General features: G+C 48.3%; 7 protein-coding genes across 10 annotated transcripts; 3 read left to right on the top strand and 4 right to left on the bottom strand.

The window, feature by feature from the left end:
* Positions 1-371: 371 nt before the first annotated feature.
* Positions 372-1,456, top strand: FOIG_05585 (uncharacterized protein). The gene is made up of 2 exons (XM_031204270.1): positions 372-491; positions 714-1,456. The coding sequence occupies exons 1-2, from the start codon at positions 468-470 to the stop codon at positions 1,068-1,070; spliced, it is 381 nt and encodes a 126-aa protein (XP_031066099.1). The 5' UTR covers positions 372-467; the 3' UTR covers positions 1,071-1,456.
* Positions 1,457-6,353: 4,897 nt separating this feature from the next.
* On the top strand, positions 6,354-7,734 carry FOIG_05584 (uncharacterized protein). Of its 2 annotated transcripts, XM_031204269.1 has the most exons (3): positions 6,354-6,710; positions 6,780-7,118; positions 7,166-7,734. In XM_031204269.1, exons 2-3 carry the CDS (start codon positions 7,035-7,037, stop codon positions 7,553-7,555), a joined length of 474 nt encoding a protein of 157 aa, XP_031066098.1. In that variant the 5' UTR covers positions 6,354-6,710; positions 6,780-7,034; the 3' UTR covers positions 7,556-7,734. The 2 variants fall into 2 exon arrangements, with proteins under 2 accessions (XP_031066098.1, XP_031066097.1); XM_031204268.1 differs by having other exon boundaries at positions 6,354-7,118.
* On the bottom strand, positions 6,823-10,157 carry FOIG_05583 (uncharacterized protein). The gene is made up of 9 exons (XM_031204267.1): positions 9,789-10,157; positions 9,665-9,730; positions 9,502-9,615; positions 9,378-9,452; positions 9,299-9,326; positions 8,911-9,246; positions 8,223-8,861; positions 8,034-8,170; positions 6,823-7,985 (listed from the first exon to the last, which is right to left on the bottom strand). Exons 1-9 carry the CDS (start codon positions 9,981-9,983, stop codon positions 7,773-7,775), a joined length of 1,803 nt encoding a protein of 600 aa, XP_031066096.1. The 5' UTR covers positions 9,984-10,157; the 3' UTR covers positions 6,823-7,772.
* Positions 10,158-10,345: 188 nt separating this feature from the next.
* Positions 10,346-11,801, bottom strand: FOIG_05582 (50S ribosomal protein L24e). Of its 2 annotated transcripts, XM_031204265.1 has the most exons (3): positions 11,692-11,801; positions 11,435-11,546; positions 10,346-11,379 (listed from the first exon to the last, which is right to left on the bottom strand). In XM_031204265.1, exons 1-3 carry the CDS (start codon positions 11,694-11,696, stop codon positions 10,834-10,836), a joined length of 663 nt encoding a protein of 220 aa, XP_031066094.1. In that variant the 5' UTR covers positions 11,697-11,801; the 3' UTR covers positions 10,346-10,833. The 2 variants fall into 2 exon arrangements, with proteins under 2 accessions (XP_031066094.1, XP_031066095.1); XM_031204266.1 differs by having other exon boundaries at positions 10,518-11,546; positions 11,692-11,765.
* An 84-nt stretch (positions 11,802-11,885) lies between these two features.
* On the top strand, positions 11,886-13,172 carry FOIG_05581 (mitochondrial import inner membrane translocase subunit TIM14). Its single transcript, XM_031204264.1, has 3 exons — positions 11,886-12,019; positions 12,073-12,200; positions 12,251-13,172. The coding sequence occupies exons 1-3, from the start codon at positions 11,969-11,971 to the stop codon at positions 12,387-12,389; spliced, it is 318 nt and encodes a 105-aa protein (XP_031066093.1). The 5' UTR covers positions 11,886-11,968; the 3' UTR covers positions 12,390-13,172.
* Positions 12,809-14,440, bottom strand: FOIG_05580 (uncharacterized protein; the record flags this gene model as incomplete). The annotated part of the gene is made up of 4 exons (XM_031204263.1): positions 12,809-13,196; positions 13,245-13,919; positions 13,965-14,011; positions 14,060-14,440. 4 exons carry the CDS (start codon positions 14,438-14,440, stop codon positions 12,809-12,811), a joined length of 1,491 nt encoding a protein of 496 aa, XP_031066092.1.
* Positions 14,441-14,641: 201 nt separating this feature from the next.
* On the bottom strand, positions 14,642-17,576 carry FOIG_05579 (ATP-dependent DNA helicase 2 subunit 2). 2 transcript variants are annotated; one of them, XM_031204261.1, is made up of 7 exons: positions 16,847-17,576; positions 16,742-16,802; positions 16,180-16,695; positions 15,738-16,129; positions 15,480-15,691; positions 14,963-15,426; positions 14,642-14,915 (listed from the first exon to the last, which is right to left on the bottom strand). In XM_031204261.1, exons 1-7 carry the CDS (start codon positions 17,332-17,334, stop codon positions 14,898-14,900), a joined length of 2,151 nt encoding a protein of 716 aa, XP_031066090.1. In that variant the 5' UTR covers positions 17,335-17,576; the 3' UTR covers positions 14,642-14,897. The 2 variants fall into 2 exon arrangements, with proteins under 2 accessions (XP_031066090.1, XP_031066091.1); XM_031204262.1 differs by having other exon boundaries at positions 14,963-15,691.
* Between the last annotated feature and the right edge of the window lie 20 nt (positions 17,577-17,596).

The raw sequence follows: 17,596 nt of genomic DNA, 5'->3' as shown, positions 1-17,596 counted from the left end.
GAGGGGCCTCCCTCTGTGGCTCTACCTGAATGAACCAAGTAGCCAAACAAGCCTGGAGCGGCCACCGGTTCCAACGCCTTCTCCCCCAGGCCCAGGGGTATCCATCCATTCAATGGCGACAGGTGGAGAGTGTAACGCGAGCCAATTGGTTGGCTCCGTTGCCCGAACTGAGTTGCAGCAAGGAAGAGGAGTGGAAGAGCGCCTGACCTGGGGCGTGTCCTTTGTAAACAGTGGGCGTACGATGCGCCCTATTAAGGAACTGGCCAGAGAGAACGTCGCAATCGGACGGCAAACAGGGGCTGAGCCATCTTCCCCTTGTTGTCGACCTGAATAGATAGATATGTGAGAAGGAGATACGACACGATAGTGCCTGACTCCTTTTATGAAGAGGAAGTTGCAAAGGCATAAACTTCATTGTTGACAATCAGGTACCATTTACCAGCGAGAAACAGCGGCGGGTGAGGGAGATGGACTATGGGCGGAAATCCGAGGTACGTATCCCCTCATTCCCCTCCTCGTGGTGCATGAGGCGCTGTGCTTTGCGCTGTGCCCATGATTGGATCCTTGGATAGGCTTTTCTCGATAAGGTATGAAATGGGTGATGGTTCTCTTTGTGCACCATCATAAAAAAGAAGTGCAGTCGTGCCAGGGTCCTCTTGTCCGCTGCACAACGTTGTAGCCAGGGGATGAAACTAACCGTTTCCCTGGAGCAGCTGTATCTCAACTCATCAGGTCCCGTCTGGACAAACGTTGCCAGTCGAGATGGAATAAGAGTTCAGCGGGAGCATCTCGACCAAGTGCGATGGCAAGAGAGCCGTGTCGGGTCGGGTTCTCATCGTCCGTTTTTCTTGTTGGGAATCATCAGCAGTCAAATCGTCTCTGTCATGGACGATTCTGGGCTGATTCGTCACCCGACGCGTCCATGTTCTCATCCTCTCGTCGTACATAATACAGTACACGATTTTGTACAGTTCACTCACTGCACTGCATTTTCTGCCTGCTCTGGTCGTTCGCTCTCCATTTCCCCAACTTCCGAGACGGGTAGAGTGGACAGTGGCCCCGTGGCCTAGCTTGGCGAGGCCATCCGACGTCCGCTCCAGGCCTAATCCAGATGGACAATGAAAGCTCGCACTGGGCGGAGAGGGTGTTGATGAAATGAACAAGGGAGGACTGATTTGGAGATGGAGATGGAGTGGGGTGGTGTTGAAGCCTGGGGAATCGAAAGAGGGGCTGTACACTTGTACGGTGTGTCTCCGTACTGTACTGCCAAGGTGCGCGCTCACTCTCATTCACTTCGCTGGAGCCTGGCTAGAAGGCGATGGCAGAAAACTTCAGACTTCAATCCCAAGACTTATGTGACAAAAATATTTAGAATATCTTAGGATTATCTTAGGGAGATTTAATAAACCTAATCGACTGTTTGCATAGAATGTTTTTTCCCTGATTCATGGTCTTAAGTTTTCAGACACCCAAGGTCGTGTAGGAGAGGGCTGCTCGATGTGTCTCGATGCGCGAGCCACTTTCACCATCGAAAGCAATAGTTCGATGCATGTCGATAACATACCTGGAAATGACAGTACGTTTATATGCGGTGATAGCGAACCTGTCTCAGATTCTGCTTCCAGGTCCAGGTGTCCTTCTCGGCCCTCGATTTGATTCGAGGATTGTTTAGCTTTTCTTCATCTCGACCCAGTGACCGACTCATCTTGCATCGGATATTTTAGAAGCGAGCCGAGAATCTTAACCGAGAATCTTAGGGATCGATTTGCCCTACATCGAAACTTGTACTGCCTCATGGAATAAGCTTTTCCGTCTTCTTGTGGCTTGAGGTCCCCCACGATACAATGAAGCCTCGGTTCCGTTTCTGGGAGAGGGCTTGAAGTAAACAGATAAGAGAGACAGTAGCCCTTCAGGTCAAGGATGAGAGAGCGTAACGAGGCTCTCGTGTCTCTCGCTAGCTGTGCCAGCTTGGGACGCGTCTAATAACTCGTCAGACCAAGGAGCGATGGGTTTGTTTCGAGCCCTGTTGTGTGGAGGTTTGGAAAACCTGTTTCAGTGACCTTTCACGCGTAATCCTTTCCCATGGGCCGCATGAAGTTTTTATGTTTTGAGTTTAATTGTGCAGTTAGAATTGCGTACCTGAATGGACTGGATGTTACGTGGAGTTTAAACGCGAGCGGCTCACATCAGCCGTATCCAGGTACGAGAGATTAAAATCCAGCGGTAAATTGAGCATTCACAACCAGTCATTCATGAATGACTTGTAAAATCATTTCAAATGCCAATAGGAGACTGTACCAATTCGTCTCATTGCATTAACGTCCTGACCTGACATGGAATGAATCCTCTATCAGTATCCGTACTGCGGCGTACCACTTACACGTGGTGAAGATCCCCGTCGCTTCAGACCTAAACCCTTGACCTAACCCTTGACCCTACTCCTTTTTGGTTTAACGTCCCAACTCAAGCCAAGGTGAGGAGCCCTGATCTGATCAGATAACGCTGTTTCTTCGGTCAACTGATCGCTGGGCTGGGCTGGGCTGATGTTTTATAACCCGGCCCGGGCATGGTTTTTATGTCTCTTGTTGTCGGGCAAAAGTTAGTTGGACAGGAGTTCTTATTCGGCAATGGCTGATTCCAGGGCGATCCAAGAAAAAAGTTTAGGACCCCTTCTTTTCCAACTTTTTTTTTTTTTTTTTTTTTTTTGTTTTTGTCTGAAAGCAATGACAGCTGTTTGCTGGAACCACAAATTCCATGTAACCTCAAAAGTTATTTCATTGAATGCGTAAGAACGTATTACTGTTAATTATATTAAAACCTCGCAGAGAACATTCTCGCATTTCGAGTACGAGATACCGTCTCTATCTTCATCATCAGTCACTGGATTGCATTTCCCCGAAATGGACATGGGGCGTGTATATAACAAGACGCCCAGAAGGTTTAGCTGCATATCTTTTCATGGGCCTCTCGTCAGCTACGCCCATTACACTGTGGCGCCGTCATCTCGAGTCTGAACTCTTTGGGAACAGTAAAAGGAGATGCCCTGAATTTAGCTGCCACCGCAATCTTTAGCCTCTAGAGCGCAACTAAGGCGCAGCGCGGAGGCTCCAGGCATCACTAATAGAGAGGAGAGCTGAAAAGGGAACCGTGCTCAGCAGGGTAAGAGAAGTCCGTCGGCTTATTGCTCAATTGCAAGATGGTCTCTTTGACGACACGCAATGCACTGTGCCTCTTGAAGAAAGAAGCCAGATTAACCAGATTCTCACGTAATAAGGGAACAGAGGCAAAAGGGATGCGGGTGTGTATATGCCAACGTAACAAACAACCCGAGCGATGGATGATGATACCTCAGAGGAGAAGCGGTTGAAGTGTCCCAGTGGCCAATGTCAAAGTGTTGATGCGCATCTTTTGCGGCAATTAGCTGCATGTATTGTCGAATCCTAGAGCTCTCTCTAGTCGCAGTTGCATTCACATTCGCAGTTCGATAGGTTCGTGATATTCAGCCAGGATTGTAGAGATACTGTACACTTTGTTACCCCTCAAATGGCTAAGATCATCCCGTCTATGTTCTAAACCTGTCCTGGATGATTGACCGGTCTCACCTGACAAGCCTACCGATTGCTGGTCACAAGGACCATCAAGAGGAGGCATCGCATCGTGGGGAAGAAACCTTGACATGTCTATTCCTGTTGTGCACATACGAAGTACTGATGATAGTTGTGGAAGGTGTAACATCAAATGGTGGACTGCCGGGTTTCTTAGTCCAGTCTATCGAGATCCCTCTTGTTTCTGTTATTGTTGATTTTGCAAGACATGAATGGTATGTTGACTCGATCAAAAGCAAACCAAGGCACAGAGTCAATTTTTAGCAGTCAAGATTTACAACATGTTCCTGACTATCCTCCGAAACCACTACTGTCTTGAGATAGGGCTTCGACGATCAATTTGATCCCCAGCTCACGTCGGAAAAAAAACTGCCAATGAAGCTATGCCCTCCAATGCCAATTTTATGCAACGATTGGGCTTTGACACATGGAGCTAATGATCTGGACCATCGGTTGGAATGGTTACATTATTCCTTGGTGACTTTGTATCTTTCTTACACAAACAATGCCGAATTAGCTTTGAGAATTGGTAACAAGATTTCAACCTTTTTTTTATTTATTTCAAGTTGGTGATACAATGACGCCATCAAATGGTCTCCCCTGGCCATGGAACCCTTGTCGAAAGGCATCATGCCGTGGATTTTTGACATTTTCTTCTCATGTCGATTGCTCATTGACTTATTTTTTTTTTTCTGACATATGATGTAACTCTGACATGAGAGTGAACAACAAAGAAAATACAAACATGCTCAAATTGTTGTGGGAAAAAAGATGGATTCCTTAAAGCAAAGACTCCATCAGAGCCTCAGAGTGGAATCCTGGGACGCATTGGGAGCTTCTGATCTTACCTTGACGAAGCCAATCAGACTCAGCAAACATTCCTCCACAGTTTACCAATCTCGATCCTCGATCCTGTCTTGGCTAGCAAAGGATTGAACAGAAAAACTCCCTCACTGCCGTGCGAGTATGCCGGTTATTGGCTAACTCTGAGACATTGGCACGAGGGCGTCGAGAGTGCCTACAGTGCATTGCATCTGAGCGCATTGTAGCGCAACAATGGCCTGAGTCCAGTGCTCCCTCTCGTCCTGGATGTCTGTTCTGCAATGCAAATCACTGGCCAGCCGCCTGCACTATGGCGATCCGGGGTGCTTGATAAGGCACAAGCACCAGCACCAAACAAAGACCGGCTCTCGCAAAGACCCGCTGCCCGGTTCACAGGCTTTTCCCTATTGGAGTATGGTTCTACTCAAGAGGCTTAGCCGGCTTCATGACAGCTGGGGCCGGGTGGATTTGTGATACGCCAGAAACACGCAGTTCAGTCCAGTTCACCAACCCAACAATAACCTCTTCCCCGGGGGCAGAAGACCTAACACTAATCCAAAAGGGTTCGATGCAAATGGAATGTTCGGTCACGACCCTTGGTCTACAGGGCAACAATGAGCGTGGTGGAAGTGGATGATACCGAGTTATTCATGGATGGTGTAATATGAGCTGCAACGACCCAGAATATCAACCTATTCGGACCTTTGAATCCACTCCTATGTAAGGGAACTCAGCGTACTCAGTGCTGTACGGTACGGCGGTCACGGACTACAGACAGCCGGTTTGTACAGCACATACCGTACCGCGGCTTAACTCGTACCACCGGCACTTAGATTAAGATGCCGCCTACTGCTGTCGGTTCAGAGCGGCAGTGAAGCCCGAAGCTCCGTCTCCGTGAGAACCTATTTGCTGTCCTGTACTGTCGCCGAGGCTTTCCCCGCCTTCACTGGATTACCTACTGTTACCCCTCTATCACGACGCGGCCGCTGATATGGATATGGTTGAGCGGGACTCGCACATATAGCGTCGACAATACACACAGGGGTGTGCGTGCTTTACACTTGCATCACAGCAGGGATTCTAATGAGAATGTGGATATTCCTCTCAGTATCCGTCTTGATAAGAATGGGGAAATTCATGCCTCAGTCTACTGGAACACTGACAATGAGTGTTTGAAGGATGCCTAGACGATGCTACTTGACATGTTACAAGAATCAAGAGCAACGTAAGCATGTTGGGTGTTGTCGACCTCTTGTTATGTTCCTGAGCTGTTCCTGCATGACATGGAAGCTCCGTCCACGTGGTATCATATCATTGTGTTTTGGAATCTCCTCGCATCCGGCCCAACGCGAAGACATGACAAGGATTCCCATCACTGTGATCAACCATTAACTGCTACAGACGTTCCCAATGCCATGGTCTAGTCTGCCAGCTCCCGTAGATCAGCAATGCTTATCGGGCTCGGCCAGTTTAGAACATGGGACGAAGGAATGTTGGGAGGGGACCCTGCCTCGGCGACGAGCCCTACGACGAGCCCTACGACGGGTGCCCGAATTCCTTGGTTCCTTGATTCTTATTCCAGAAGCTTGATAACCTTTTTCAAGCTCTGTGGCTTGACGATTGTTGGCTGTAAGTTAAGTTGTTGATGAGGCTTGACTGGATTCCATGGAGACCACATATTGCCCTGAAATGCAAATCCGAGTAAGTCATGGCGTGCTAATCTGAGGATATGAGCTCAAAAAGGTTATTATTTGCAATTCACCGTAAGTTTCGTCAACAAAAAAGGTCTATGGCCTGTAGTTACGCAAGTGTAGTCATAAATTGGTGACGAACAGTCACTGCCGATGTCGGAGCACTAGCTGCGAATCGTAAGAGCATATTTTTGTCTTGTGAGGGCGTGAGGGTATTGTAAGAAGCTTCCGTACTATCGGTTGTTTCAGTGAATAACCTATAGAGGAGTTTACTCTTTGATTATTTTGAATTTCTAGTCGGCAACAGCGAAGCTTCATCTTCTGTGGCAGAAGCCTTCATACCTGGTATCTGCCGTGTTCCTGAAGAGACGCCGATCATGACATCAATTCACTCACAAGCCACAGCAACGAAATCAGAGGCTTTTTCAAAGACATCTCGTGTCAGCAAAGATAACCATTATCCTGAAAACAAATAATAATTATATCTTGTTTGCTGCCTGTATGTAAAGCAAAGTCACCCACAGGAGACGGAACATAGCCGCGCCGCAAGATCTACAGCCTAGCTCATGTACCCCAGATTAATTAAAACAACGTTAGTTTCGATTTCCGGCGGGCGCTGGAGCCTTTCCCATGTCCAAATCCGTTGACACACGGAAAATAGAGTCAAGATAGCGATGCGAAACACTTCTTGTAGCAAGCAGACCAGAAGACCACCCCCCACGCTGGTCAGTGGCGTAGTGACGACTGTATTTTAATAATTTGTGAGACTTAAAGAGCGAGGGAAATATTTTTTTCTCTTTGCTTTTTTATTTTCTTTTGGAGAGTAAAAGTCAAATCTGTTGTTACTGCGACGACATAGTTTACGAGTAGTCAACACGTGTATCTAAACTTCACACAATACAACCAACATCACAACATGCCTGATCAGGACGTATACCGCAAAGTCGGCCGAGGCGGCGCCGGGAATTTTGTATCAAGCAAACCTGAAGATGCCGCCAACGTAAGCTGACCTTGCACAATCATCTCTTCAGCATCTCACACTCTCAGGCCGATCTTGAAGCACAGAACCTAGCAACAGAAGAAGTCCAGCCGTCCGCCAACGGCCCATCACGGGCTGGCCGTGGTGGCTTCGGCAATTACGTCAATCCAGAGGAACTACCAGACGCCAAAGAGCAAGACGAGATGGCTCAGAAGACAGCGGCTGCTGTGAATGCAAGTCTCAAGAAGAATCACGTTGCGAGGGGAGGACTTGGTGGGAGAGGTGGAGCTGGAAACTGGAAGCATGCTATTTCGTTTGAAGAGGAGGAAAGGATGAGAGAAGAAGAAAGATTGAGAGGTGAGCAATTGGCCAAGAAGGTGAAGGAGGAGGTTGATCAGGGTCTAAGAATGCCTGAAAAGGCACATCACGGACATCATGTTAAGCATAACGAACAATGAGGCTTGCTAATGGCAGCGGGACGGCCGGGACTCGGGTTAGAATGCTTAGAGCCACAAGGGTTCATTTTACTAGTTAAATTCTTGATTCATATCTTGTGTCTTTCATATCGTTCTAGTCATGTCCACAACTCTCCGCTAGATAGAACTAATGCTTCATCTCGTCTCACTGAACCTTCCCGAGGTTCGTAAGCCTGAGGACAAGGGAACCTCAACCTTCTCAGAAGGCCTTGGGAAGCTCAACCTCTCTTGATAACTTGAACGCAATCGAGCTGAGCTCATCCAAACCAGCCACATCTTCTTCCAACCCAGGCATCTCGAAAAGATCATAATCGGAATCACACTCGGCACCAGCAGGGGGCAATGTGCCCTTCTGGAAGTATTCTCGTATATAAGTAAGGGAGCATGCTGAGGGCGCCGCCAACGAACAATGCTTTGGCTCAAGTTAGACAGAGTGACGCAGAAATAGGAGGAGACTTACACCGTAGGAGTTCTGCTTGAGAACAACTGAGCTGGGGAACTTGGCAGAGTTGTTAAACGCACTCTGCAAAGGCGTCACATTATCTGCCATATTGCCAATGTATAGAATTGGATGGGCAGTATCACCCCTAAAGTCGGCTTCTCAAAATTAGTCTTGTATCTCGTATCATGGGTATTAGGGGTGACTCACCATCTGTAAACTTCCACTTTGGCCTCGTCTTTCTTCCGACGCAAGACACACGGAAATTGGAGTTGACTGCTCCCGCCCAACGACTCTTGTGTGTGATTCTGTCAAAGTAGTCTGCAATCTCATGTGGCGTTTCCGTCACAGGCTTTGAGTCCAGACACATAATAGCAGGGAAAGCGTCGAGCTCCATAGGGGTCTCAAGGGGCATAGTTGCAGGAGTTTCTCCCAGTTCGCACATATCTCCGTTGAGGCTCTTGTTTTTACCTTCCATCACCATCTCATAATAGGGGATTCCATCGCCCTTTTCTAAAGAAGCGAACACACGAGCAAGTTGAGGGAACTTCTTCAGCGGAGCATAAATGGAAGTTTGGATAAGGCGTTGGAGATGGGAATAGGTGATGAGGAGAGGTAGTTCAGGGCCGGAATCGTGAGTCCAAGCTGGAACGAGAACAGGCGACTTTTTGAGATGGGCGAGGAGATTGCTTCGACGTTCCTCAATGGCTTTTGGCGAGTCTGCATAAAAAGCACATTTGAGGGGCCCGGATTTATGGCAGGCTTTATCGAAGCCGTCGAAGATCATGTCTGTGTCAGAGACAAAGTTGCCGTGATCCAAGTTGAACCAGTCGTGATAGTCAACATTTCCTGGCTCGAGTCAGTCAGAACTACAATGCTACATATATCGTAAACTCACCGTCGCTGACCAGTCTCTCAACACGCTCAGGGTATAGTCCAGCAAAAACGCCACCTAGAACAGTGCCATAGCTGAATCCCCAGTACCGTAGCTTCTCATGACCTGTCTTGTCAAGAATTTCTAGCATGTCTCGAGCAATGGATGCACTACCGAGGAACTGCATAAGACCAGTTTCCTCCATGGCCTGCTCACAAGTTCCGGAGTAGGCAGATGCTCGGGCATAGGCATCGTAGATAAGACCTGGGTGTTCGTCGGCAACGGGTGTGTCTTGGAGACTCCATAGCTTTCTCTTTTGAGAAGAGCCCCAGCATTCAACTCGAGGTGTAGAGACGCCGACTGTGAAGTGTTAGATAGCTGGTAGTGCTTGATAAGGACTGGTATAACTCACCTCCACGGGGATCGAAGCTGATAACGTCCTGGAATTATAAGTATAAAGCTTGGCCAGAGTTTCCGACTTTTCAACTTACATGGTTGTCACCGACAGCCGCTTGTAGGATATGTCCCTCTTTTCTTACAAAGGAAACTCCCGATCCGCCAGGTCCCTACGTCCATAAGTCAGCTCCTGAAGCTTCAGGCACAAAGAGATCATACTCCAGGATTCACAAAGAGCGGAGAAACATGGTTGTGATTTGTCTTGGCCGGTAGCTTGATAACACCAAGGACAACTCTCTTATCATCCGAGGGCTCAAGCCAGTCCATTGGGACCTATGTCCAAGTTAGCATATGCAACAGCAGGATATGGTGAATTACTAACGTCAAGTCTTGCACACTCGAACTTTTCATAACACGGTTCCCAATTGAGTTTTCGGCTTGGCTTGACCTAATTTCTCTATTAGCCTACCTTTTGGATTCCTTATCCATGGTGTATGTATGCTTACATCGCTCCAAGTCCATGGCTTGTCCGCTGGATCCTCGATGTTCACTGGATAAGGATAAGGTCGGTGATGGAAGAAGGTGATAAGACAGACAGCCGCCAAAAGGCCTAACACGGTGGAATAATGTGACTTCCGTGGTCGTTGTTGAAGTCGTCGTCGTAGAAGAGGCGTTGCCTCTACAGTCGCCTTTTCACTCATAGTAACAAGCCAGCAGAGCACGGTCAGATCAAGGTTACTCGCTTCAAGCAAATCAAGAATACAAGACACTACTCGCAAACGCAAAATCACAAAAGAGAAAAGATGTAGAGACAAAACCAAGGAGAACAGAAAGGGCAGAAAGAATTGGACCCTGGAGTCGGTCGGACACCTCCCAGTTACGAATTAAAGCCTTTTGCCTAAGACATGCAGCGGCTCGATAAGAGATCGTCAGCCGGCAAGCAGGCAACTAACCCAGCAGAGTAAAACATGGCCTTTCAGCCCGCCATGAGAGTCTGTCTAGGGCCTCTGCTAGGCTTCTCCTTGCAACTGCGACGCTCAGAGTTCTGCTTACGTCGTCCTATCACACGGCAGTTTATTCCAATCACCTAATCTGGCATGGGTCATGAGATCTCATTTTGATCTTCAATGTCTTCCTAAACTAGTTCCCCGCATATTCCGGCTGAACAGCTGTTTTCACCTCAACTGTTGGTCTTGACAAAATAACCATCCAATTATTTTATTCCCATCTGAAAAGGCTCCGGAAACAGCAGTGTTTGGTCAAAAGTGTGTAGAGCGGCAACGATAAGAACAAACTTGGGCTTCTTGGGCTTGGGATACTGGAACATCAATCATTCCCGCCAAAGTCACATCGCAAAGAAACCAACTCGCAAATAAATTGGTGTCGGTGTGTAACTCATGACGAAGAAAAATGGCTTTTCTATAGTATCCCAACGCCGTGGTATGCCTTCGAATCAAAAACACCCATAACGCCCTGTCTCGTAGACCTCTCGCTGTCTCTGCCATGTAAAACTTTTCTCTTTCAGATTCTTTCCCCCATGACTTTGCCCACTCAATCGGCATCCATGTCGATATCGTCCATCTCGTCATCCTCGTCACCGTCCTCGTCCTCATCGTCTTCATCGTCGAACATGCCGCTGTCGCCCTCTTCATCCTCATCGTCATCCTCGTCAACCTCAAGCGCAATGGCGACCTTCTTCTTCTCGCCACCGAAGGCCTTGGTCTTCTCGCGGTCAGGCTCCATCTCCTCGATCTCCTCCTCAGTCATGCCCAGGTCGCGCAGGCGCTTCTTCTCGCTGCCGCGCATGCGGGGCAGGAGATGCTCGTTCTCGGCGACCAGCTTGCGTGCGAGGGTAAGCTCACGCTCACGCTTGCCAGCCATGCGCTTCTTGTAGAAGACGCGCTCGCGACGTTGGCGGATCTCGGACACACGCTCCATGGCCTTGAGGGTCTTGGCCATGAGGTCTCGGTCGTAGCGAACGGGGACGTTGCGGCGAGCGGCGAACTGCAGTGTTGAGTCGACAGTCATCTCCTTGCCGGCGGCCTTGCGGAAAGCCTTGGTCCACTTCAGCTTGCGAGGGTTACGCTTCATCTTAAACTGCAAAAGTGTATCAGCGGCGAGGTCTTTGGTAAGTTGAGTATTGTAGACGTACGTTCTTGTGGCATTTGCTACGGCAGAAGCGAAAGACTCTGGCATCGTTTCGCACAAAGGTGATACCTTTGCTGGGATAAGCAGGGCGACTGCAAAAGTAACAGGTTTCGATTCTGAAGCATTTTGTTAGTTGTAGTTCAAGGTAGAGCCTGAGTCGCTATATCACTGATGCTCGCTCTCGCAGAGGACGAACTCCAAACATTCTACCTCAGCAAGGACCAACATCCGATATAGAACTCTTCAGCAGCAAAGACGTACCTCATTTTGCCTGGGTGGTGGTCTGAAAGACCAAAACAACTTCAATTCAACGTCCACCCCACTGGTTTGAACAGCCTTCTCTTTTCCGCGGTCAATCAAAAAACTTTTTGCTCAAACTGTCTTATCGATAACAGATTTGCACCCCGGACAAACTTTTGTCCCAGCGCCCCTCTACCTCCGGTCCGCGCCGGCTGGAAAAATCAAGTGGCCCCGATCTCGACTTCCGAATCACTCTGCGTCACTAAACTTATTGTCGACACCGCAATCACTCTACAAAATGGCTTCTGTTATGGCTATAGGTGCTGGCGCTGCCGTCGCGGCCTTTTTGGTATGCTTGCAGTGATTCCAGGCAGTGATTCCGGGTGCTAATATCTCTTACAGGGCCGAGCTGGTCTTGTCGCATGGAGGCGATCCCGAGGCGGCGTTGGAGCCATGGGCAAGGCTTTCTACAAGGGCGGTTTCGAGCCCAAGATGACCAAGAAGGAGGCTACTCTCATCCTGTCTCTCAAGTATGTCTTGATCCCACTCTTCTCATTCCCAGCCCACTAATATCTTCCAGCGAGCGAGCTGTTACCAAGGATAAGGTCCGAAAGGCTCACCGAACTCTCATGCTTCTTAACCATCCCGATCGAGGCGGCAGCCCCTACCTTGCGACCAAAGTAAACGAGGCCAAAGAGTTCTTGGACAAAAACAGTTGATTACGATCATGAAAACTACTCCCCCAAGTCCAGTATTCGGGTCACGAACCAGTTACCAAAGACGTTATCAGAATCATCAATGACTGGGTCTAAGCGTGGGTGTCTGGCCGCGTGTGTATATTGTACACTACTTGTTTCCATAGCGATGGCGTTTGTTGGGTTTAGAGGAAGCTCTTTAGAGCCAGGTGAAGGTATATGCCGTTGTTAAAAGCTATCAAGGCTCGACGCTGTATGAATAAAGGGTCCTAAAGACCCGTTCTCTTCTCACTCCAGTTTTGTTCTAGTGGTACTTGACATAAGTCTCGAAATGTCATCTACCCCCTTTCAGGTCCTATTTCGTTCTGGGAATTGCCAAGTTGATCATCTGGAGCATTTTCTGGCTGCATGTCTTCCATCTCTCCTAGCTCCGAAAATATCCTTCAGTCCACCTTGCTGAGCATCTGATTGCTCAACTCCTCTTCCTTCCGAATGTCTTCCAGTGCAATACCAAGCATGGCACAGAGTGTGTAGTGCGCGTCGTTTCCTGCATTGTGCAGGTGCCTATGGGCAATATCAAGATCGTTCAGTACGGTACTGAGATTTCGACCATTGGTTGAACCACGCCAGGCTTGGTGAATGTCCTGAGTGTCCACCGGTTCTGCCAGCCCTCCAAGGAATCGTAGGTCCAAGCCCAGTTCGGTGAAGTAGGCGATGTCCTGTTTCACATCATGTCCGACGACGACGATGTTCCGCTGATCATTAAGCCACGGGTTGAAAATTTCCATGATGGAGTCTGCAACCGTTGCATTTGTTGGGAATGTGCTCGTCCTATGTTACAGTTAGTCGCTGTTTGGAGTTTGGGGACGGCGTCCTTACCCAAAGTCGAATGCGTCAGGGCATCCCTTGACGAACTGATAGTTTCGCAAACCAGCAAACTCATAGACTCGGAGATGGTGAGTCTTGATTAGAGGCCACCAGCCACGGCCGACAATGTTAGGATCGACGCCTTTGGTGTCTCGTGTGTCAAGGATAGCGATACCAATTTCAGAGACGGGGTTGGGCTTTCTTTCAAGGGCCTCAACATCGACGCAGATGAAAACAACGTCAAAGCCATCGGGATCTCCCAGAAGACCAAGACATCTCTGAGTGTTGCGAAGCATTCGTTCTCGGTGACTCTTCTTTCTTGCAGCCTTGTCGGGATCTGCCCTGTTTCTGGGTGGAAACCCGGACTTGACAATTCGAAACTTTGCTTTCCATGCCAGTTGCTGTTTTGGGGTTGCCACCTTGAAGCCTTTGATGTCATCTTGGTCGATAGCGGGCCATGGCCGAGCATCAAGGGATGTCTCTTCCTCCGATCGTTTCAAGTATCGAGGGCGTGGGGTACCACGTTCGCCGAATTTGAGGTAGAACTTTTCCATGTTCACACCGGGAGGGATCTTGAGGGAAGTGTCAAGCTCGAAGTTAATTTCTTCAAGGAAGACTTCGAACTGAGCAGTTGGAATCAAAAGGTAGGGGTCTCTAGCCGGCTCCTCTGGATCATGAAGATAGAAGCTTGTAAAGTTAGCACTATAGATAATATTGATCGGATTGACCTACAAGTCCCAGGTTTTCTCGAAGAGGATTCTGGCGAAGAACGGCTTTGTCTGTAGATTGGTGAGCCAGCGGAGAGTTGTTAAAACTGTAATACGTACACGAGGCTTGTTGGCCTTGCCCACGAAGCGTTCAGGATATGAGATCACAACTTTGAATGGACAGAAAGTGAAATCGTTGGAGACCGTCTGGCAGATGCGAAACTTGGAGTTATCAAATGCCTTTGCCTTTTTCTCTGCAAGTTCGCGCCGTCTGGCAGCATAAGTATTGGCCTCTTGTTGCTGAACAGTTTGAGAAATCTGTTCTCTTGTGGCTTGTCTCTGACGCTCCATCATCCCAACGTAGTTGTTGTCAGCTCCGTCGCCGACTGGGTTGTCTGAATTTTCGTTGTCGTCTTCTTCGTCTTTGGGTCTGTCCTCCAACTTCACACCGTTGCCTAGAAGTTGCTGCAGTTTGGCCAGCTGGGCATCGAGGGCCGACATGTCAGATGAAAATTGAAGGAATGAAATCAAAATTCAAAGAAGTGCTAGTGAGAGTTCAACTGGAGGAGCAGTGTTGAAGAGTATTGTTGTGAAATGGAAATGAAATGAAAATAGTGGTGCTGAGTTGAGGCGAAAGACGGATGTGGTGAAGGTTGAAAGATGGCGGCGTTAGAAGGAAGGAGACACGAAGGGATAAACAAGAAAGGCAGCGAAAAGCACCGTCTCGATTTTGGCGAATAGAATAACGCCCAGTGCCCTATGATTCACTGCGAAAGGGCATCAAACAAGGTTTTATTGAGTCAAACAGAAACTCGTTTGGCAGGTGGTAGATGAAATGCCACTGCTTGCAGACGGCCCGTTACATGAGAAGGATAAACTTCACACCAGCCAATCAATATATTGGTACACAAACGCCCACTCCTTTTTACAAACAACAGATACATTTGCCATTACAAGACTACTTTAATTTGTAGAACTGTTCAATGTCAGTACATGTTAGATCGTCAGATTTGAAGAACTTACCTCGTCTGCATCTTCTGGTGATACATCAGACACCTCTGACTGCTGTTTATCAATGAGACCAAGACGACCCCATCGGACCTTAAACCAGAAGTCTCGTCTGTCGCCTCCAAGTGCCCCGGAGATGAGCTGCTTCTTCATGTCTTGCATGAAAGTATTGTATAGGCCTGGTTCTTCGAGGTTGATGAGTTCCTCCCTCATGACGCCAAGACATTCCAGAGCACGTTGATACTTGGCATCCCCAAAGCTCTCCATGACAAACGTAGAGATGATTGCGCCCATCTGCTTTGCTGCCTCCTCGATTTGAGAAAGCTCCTCGGTTGCAGCAAGCATCTGCTTGAACTCAGGTACTGCGTTATCAGGGCTAATGTCGCCCTTCTCCTCTTCGCCCAGCAGAGCATCCACATCAAGACCAGAAATGGGTTTGACGGTTTCTCGGCCACGCTTTCCTTTGGCCTTGGGCGGAACTGATACTTTTTGTTAGCCATGGTACGCAATCACTAAAAGGACTGGAACAAACCTTTCTTCACATCTGCAGCTTCAACAAGAGCATCCACCTTCCTCTGAACTGTTTCAATCAGATCTTGAGTTGGGTGAGAAAATCGCAGCAAGATGGAAGGAACATCTGGAACTGGTCTTTCTGGGTGCAGTGCTCGTGATTTCACGGCATGGTTCACCCTGTGAACCGTAGGGTTGAAAGTCTCGTCAATGGAGACGTATTCATCTGGGTCGCTGCGGGAGTCAGTTGCCGAAAGGTCCAAGATAGCATGGAACATACCCCTTGTCATCTAGTCCGTATGTCGACAGGTCCATTGCGTCGACATAGTCGCTCATCGCATCACTCAGCTCATCCGTGGGCAATAGCCTGTGCGTTGTAAGGGTCTGGCCAGTAACCGTGATCACCTTGTCCAAAGGAGGAAACTGGTAGCTTCGGATGTCCTCTGCAAATGGCAGTGGGATATCGTACAGGCATTCCATGTCTGGCTCCACACTGGGTGCGAGCAACACCAACAATGGATCTTTGCCATCTTTGGTCACAATTCGGGCGATTGCATAAGACTCAAGCTCCGAGAGGGCCCATACAAGGGACGAAAGGGCAAGAGCAGATTTGGCATCGAACTTGCGAGCTACTGTCACGCAAGTCTCGCCGAGGTTAAGGAAAGGCTCGTACTGGAAATTATCAGCACTATAAAGGACGGGGTATCCGGTGATAGGCATACCTTTGAGCATGGAATGAAGCCAACGATTGAGAAGCTCTTTTGTGTATCAATCTTGGTGATATTGTATTCCGACTCGCTGATATGCACTGCAGTTCGGCCATATTCATAACCCTTGGCAAGATCATCAAACTCAACGTCTCGTTTTCCTCCTGGTGCATCTGGGTCATTGACTTTGTAAGAACGAGCTTGCTTCACAGCAGAGAACTCAATTCCCTCCATATCGTCAGCGTCAGCTTGCGTAGGTTCAGAATCCGGTGCACCTTCTGACTTGACAACGACTGTGCTTGCAGTCAAAGGTCGCGCCAGCTTGGTCTTGAAATATCTTTCCACATTGATATTCAACGCAGCAGGAAATGTGTTGGGGTCTCCGAGGGTAAGAGGACCATCATAAGTCTTGTAAGGCTTCACTGCCTTGATTCGTGGGGTATCTAACTCGTCGATGGCCTCTGTAATGTTTGCAATAACTCCATCTTGACAGTCATTGACAAGCGATCTCAAGGCTTGCTCATTCTCTTTCTGTGAACTTTTAGCTATGGTCCTCGCTGTCTCCCATCATACTAACCTTTGTGCTCGGCTTATCCTCTTCCTTAAAGCCGTATTCCGGGTCATCAAAGTCTACTCCCCTGTATCATGTTAAAAGTGTCGTTGAAATATCCATTCAACTTACAGGACAGTGAGCTGGATGTTGGAGTCATTCATCTTCTTAGAAATGTCACCCAAGTCATCCGCATCCATTGGACCTTGGCCGTCCGTGACCAAGAAGATTTTTCTGTTCCACTTGAGCTTCTTTGTGAATGTATCAATCATATCAACAGCCAACACAATGGCTGAAACAGCATCTCCAGACCATGTATTGCTCGGCTTGACAAGTGATTGAAGATTCCTCAGAGATGACATGGTCATCGGTCCCAGCTCCTGCAACACTGCGATGTTCTCATACCCATCATCGTCTTGTAGCTTGTTGTCAGTCTCATCTGTTCTCAGACCCAATACGCCAACGCATAGCGTTTTCCTGTTTGCTGCCACGATGTCTATGATTTTGTCCCATACGTATTGCATACTGTATTCCAGATCAGACTCTGATCTTCCACTCTGAGTTTGGGCCATAGTCGACCCAAGGTCCAATATGAAAACGGTCGCTTCCTTCTCAGCCATGGTGGAGATGGTTTGTATGAAACCCGGTGATATGGAAAGAATGTCAGAAGACGGGAGACGGGGTCAAGAGTTCTGAAGTCAATCAAATCTCGCTATGATGAAAGGGATTATAAAAGAGTGAGAGATACTTTCATAAGGCCATTCGCGCTTTTAAATGAATGGCAACCAAAAGAAACGTCTCACAATGAATCCTTGTAATCGCTAGGCAGAACCACCCCAATATGTACCAAGGCTGGTGACCCATCGCGTCTGATGGGTCAAA

The sequence above is a fragment of the Fusarium odoratissimum genome (assembly GCF_000260195.1).
Source record: "Fusarium odoratissimum NRRL 54006 unplaced genomic scaffold supercont1.7, whole genome shotgun sequence".
Taxonomy (NCBI): Eukaryota; Fungi; Ascomycota; class Sordariomycetes; order Hypocreales; family Nectriaceae; genus Fusarium; species Fusarium odoratissimum.
This window is presented reverse-complemented; position numbering and strand designations above follow the sequence as displayed.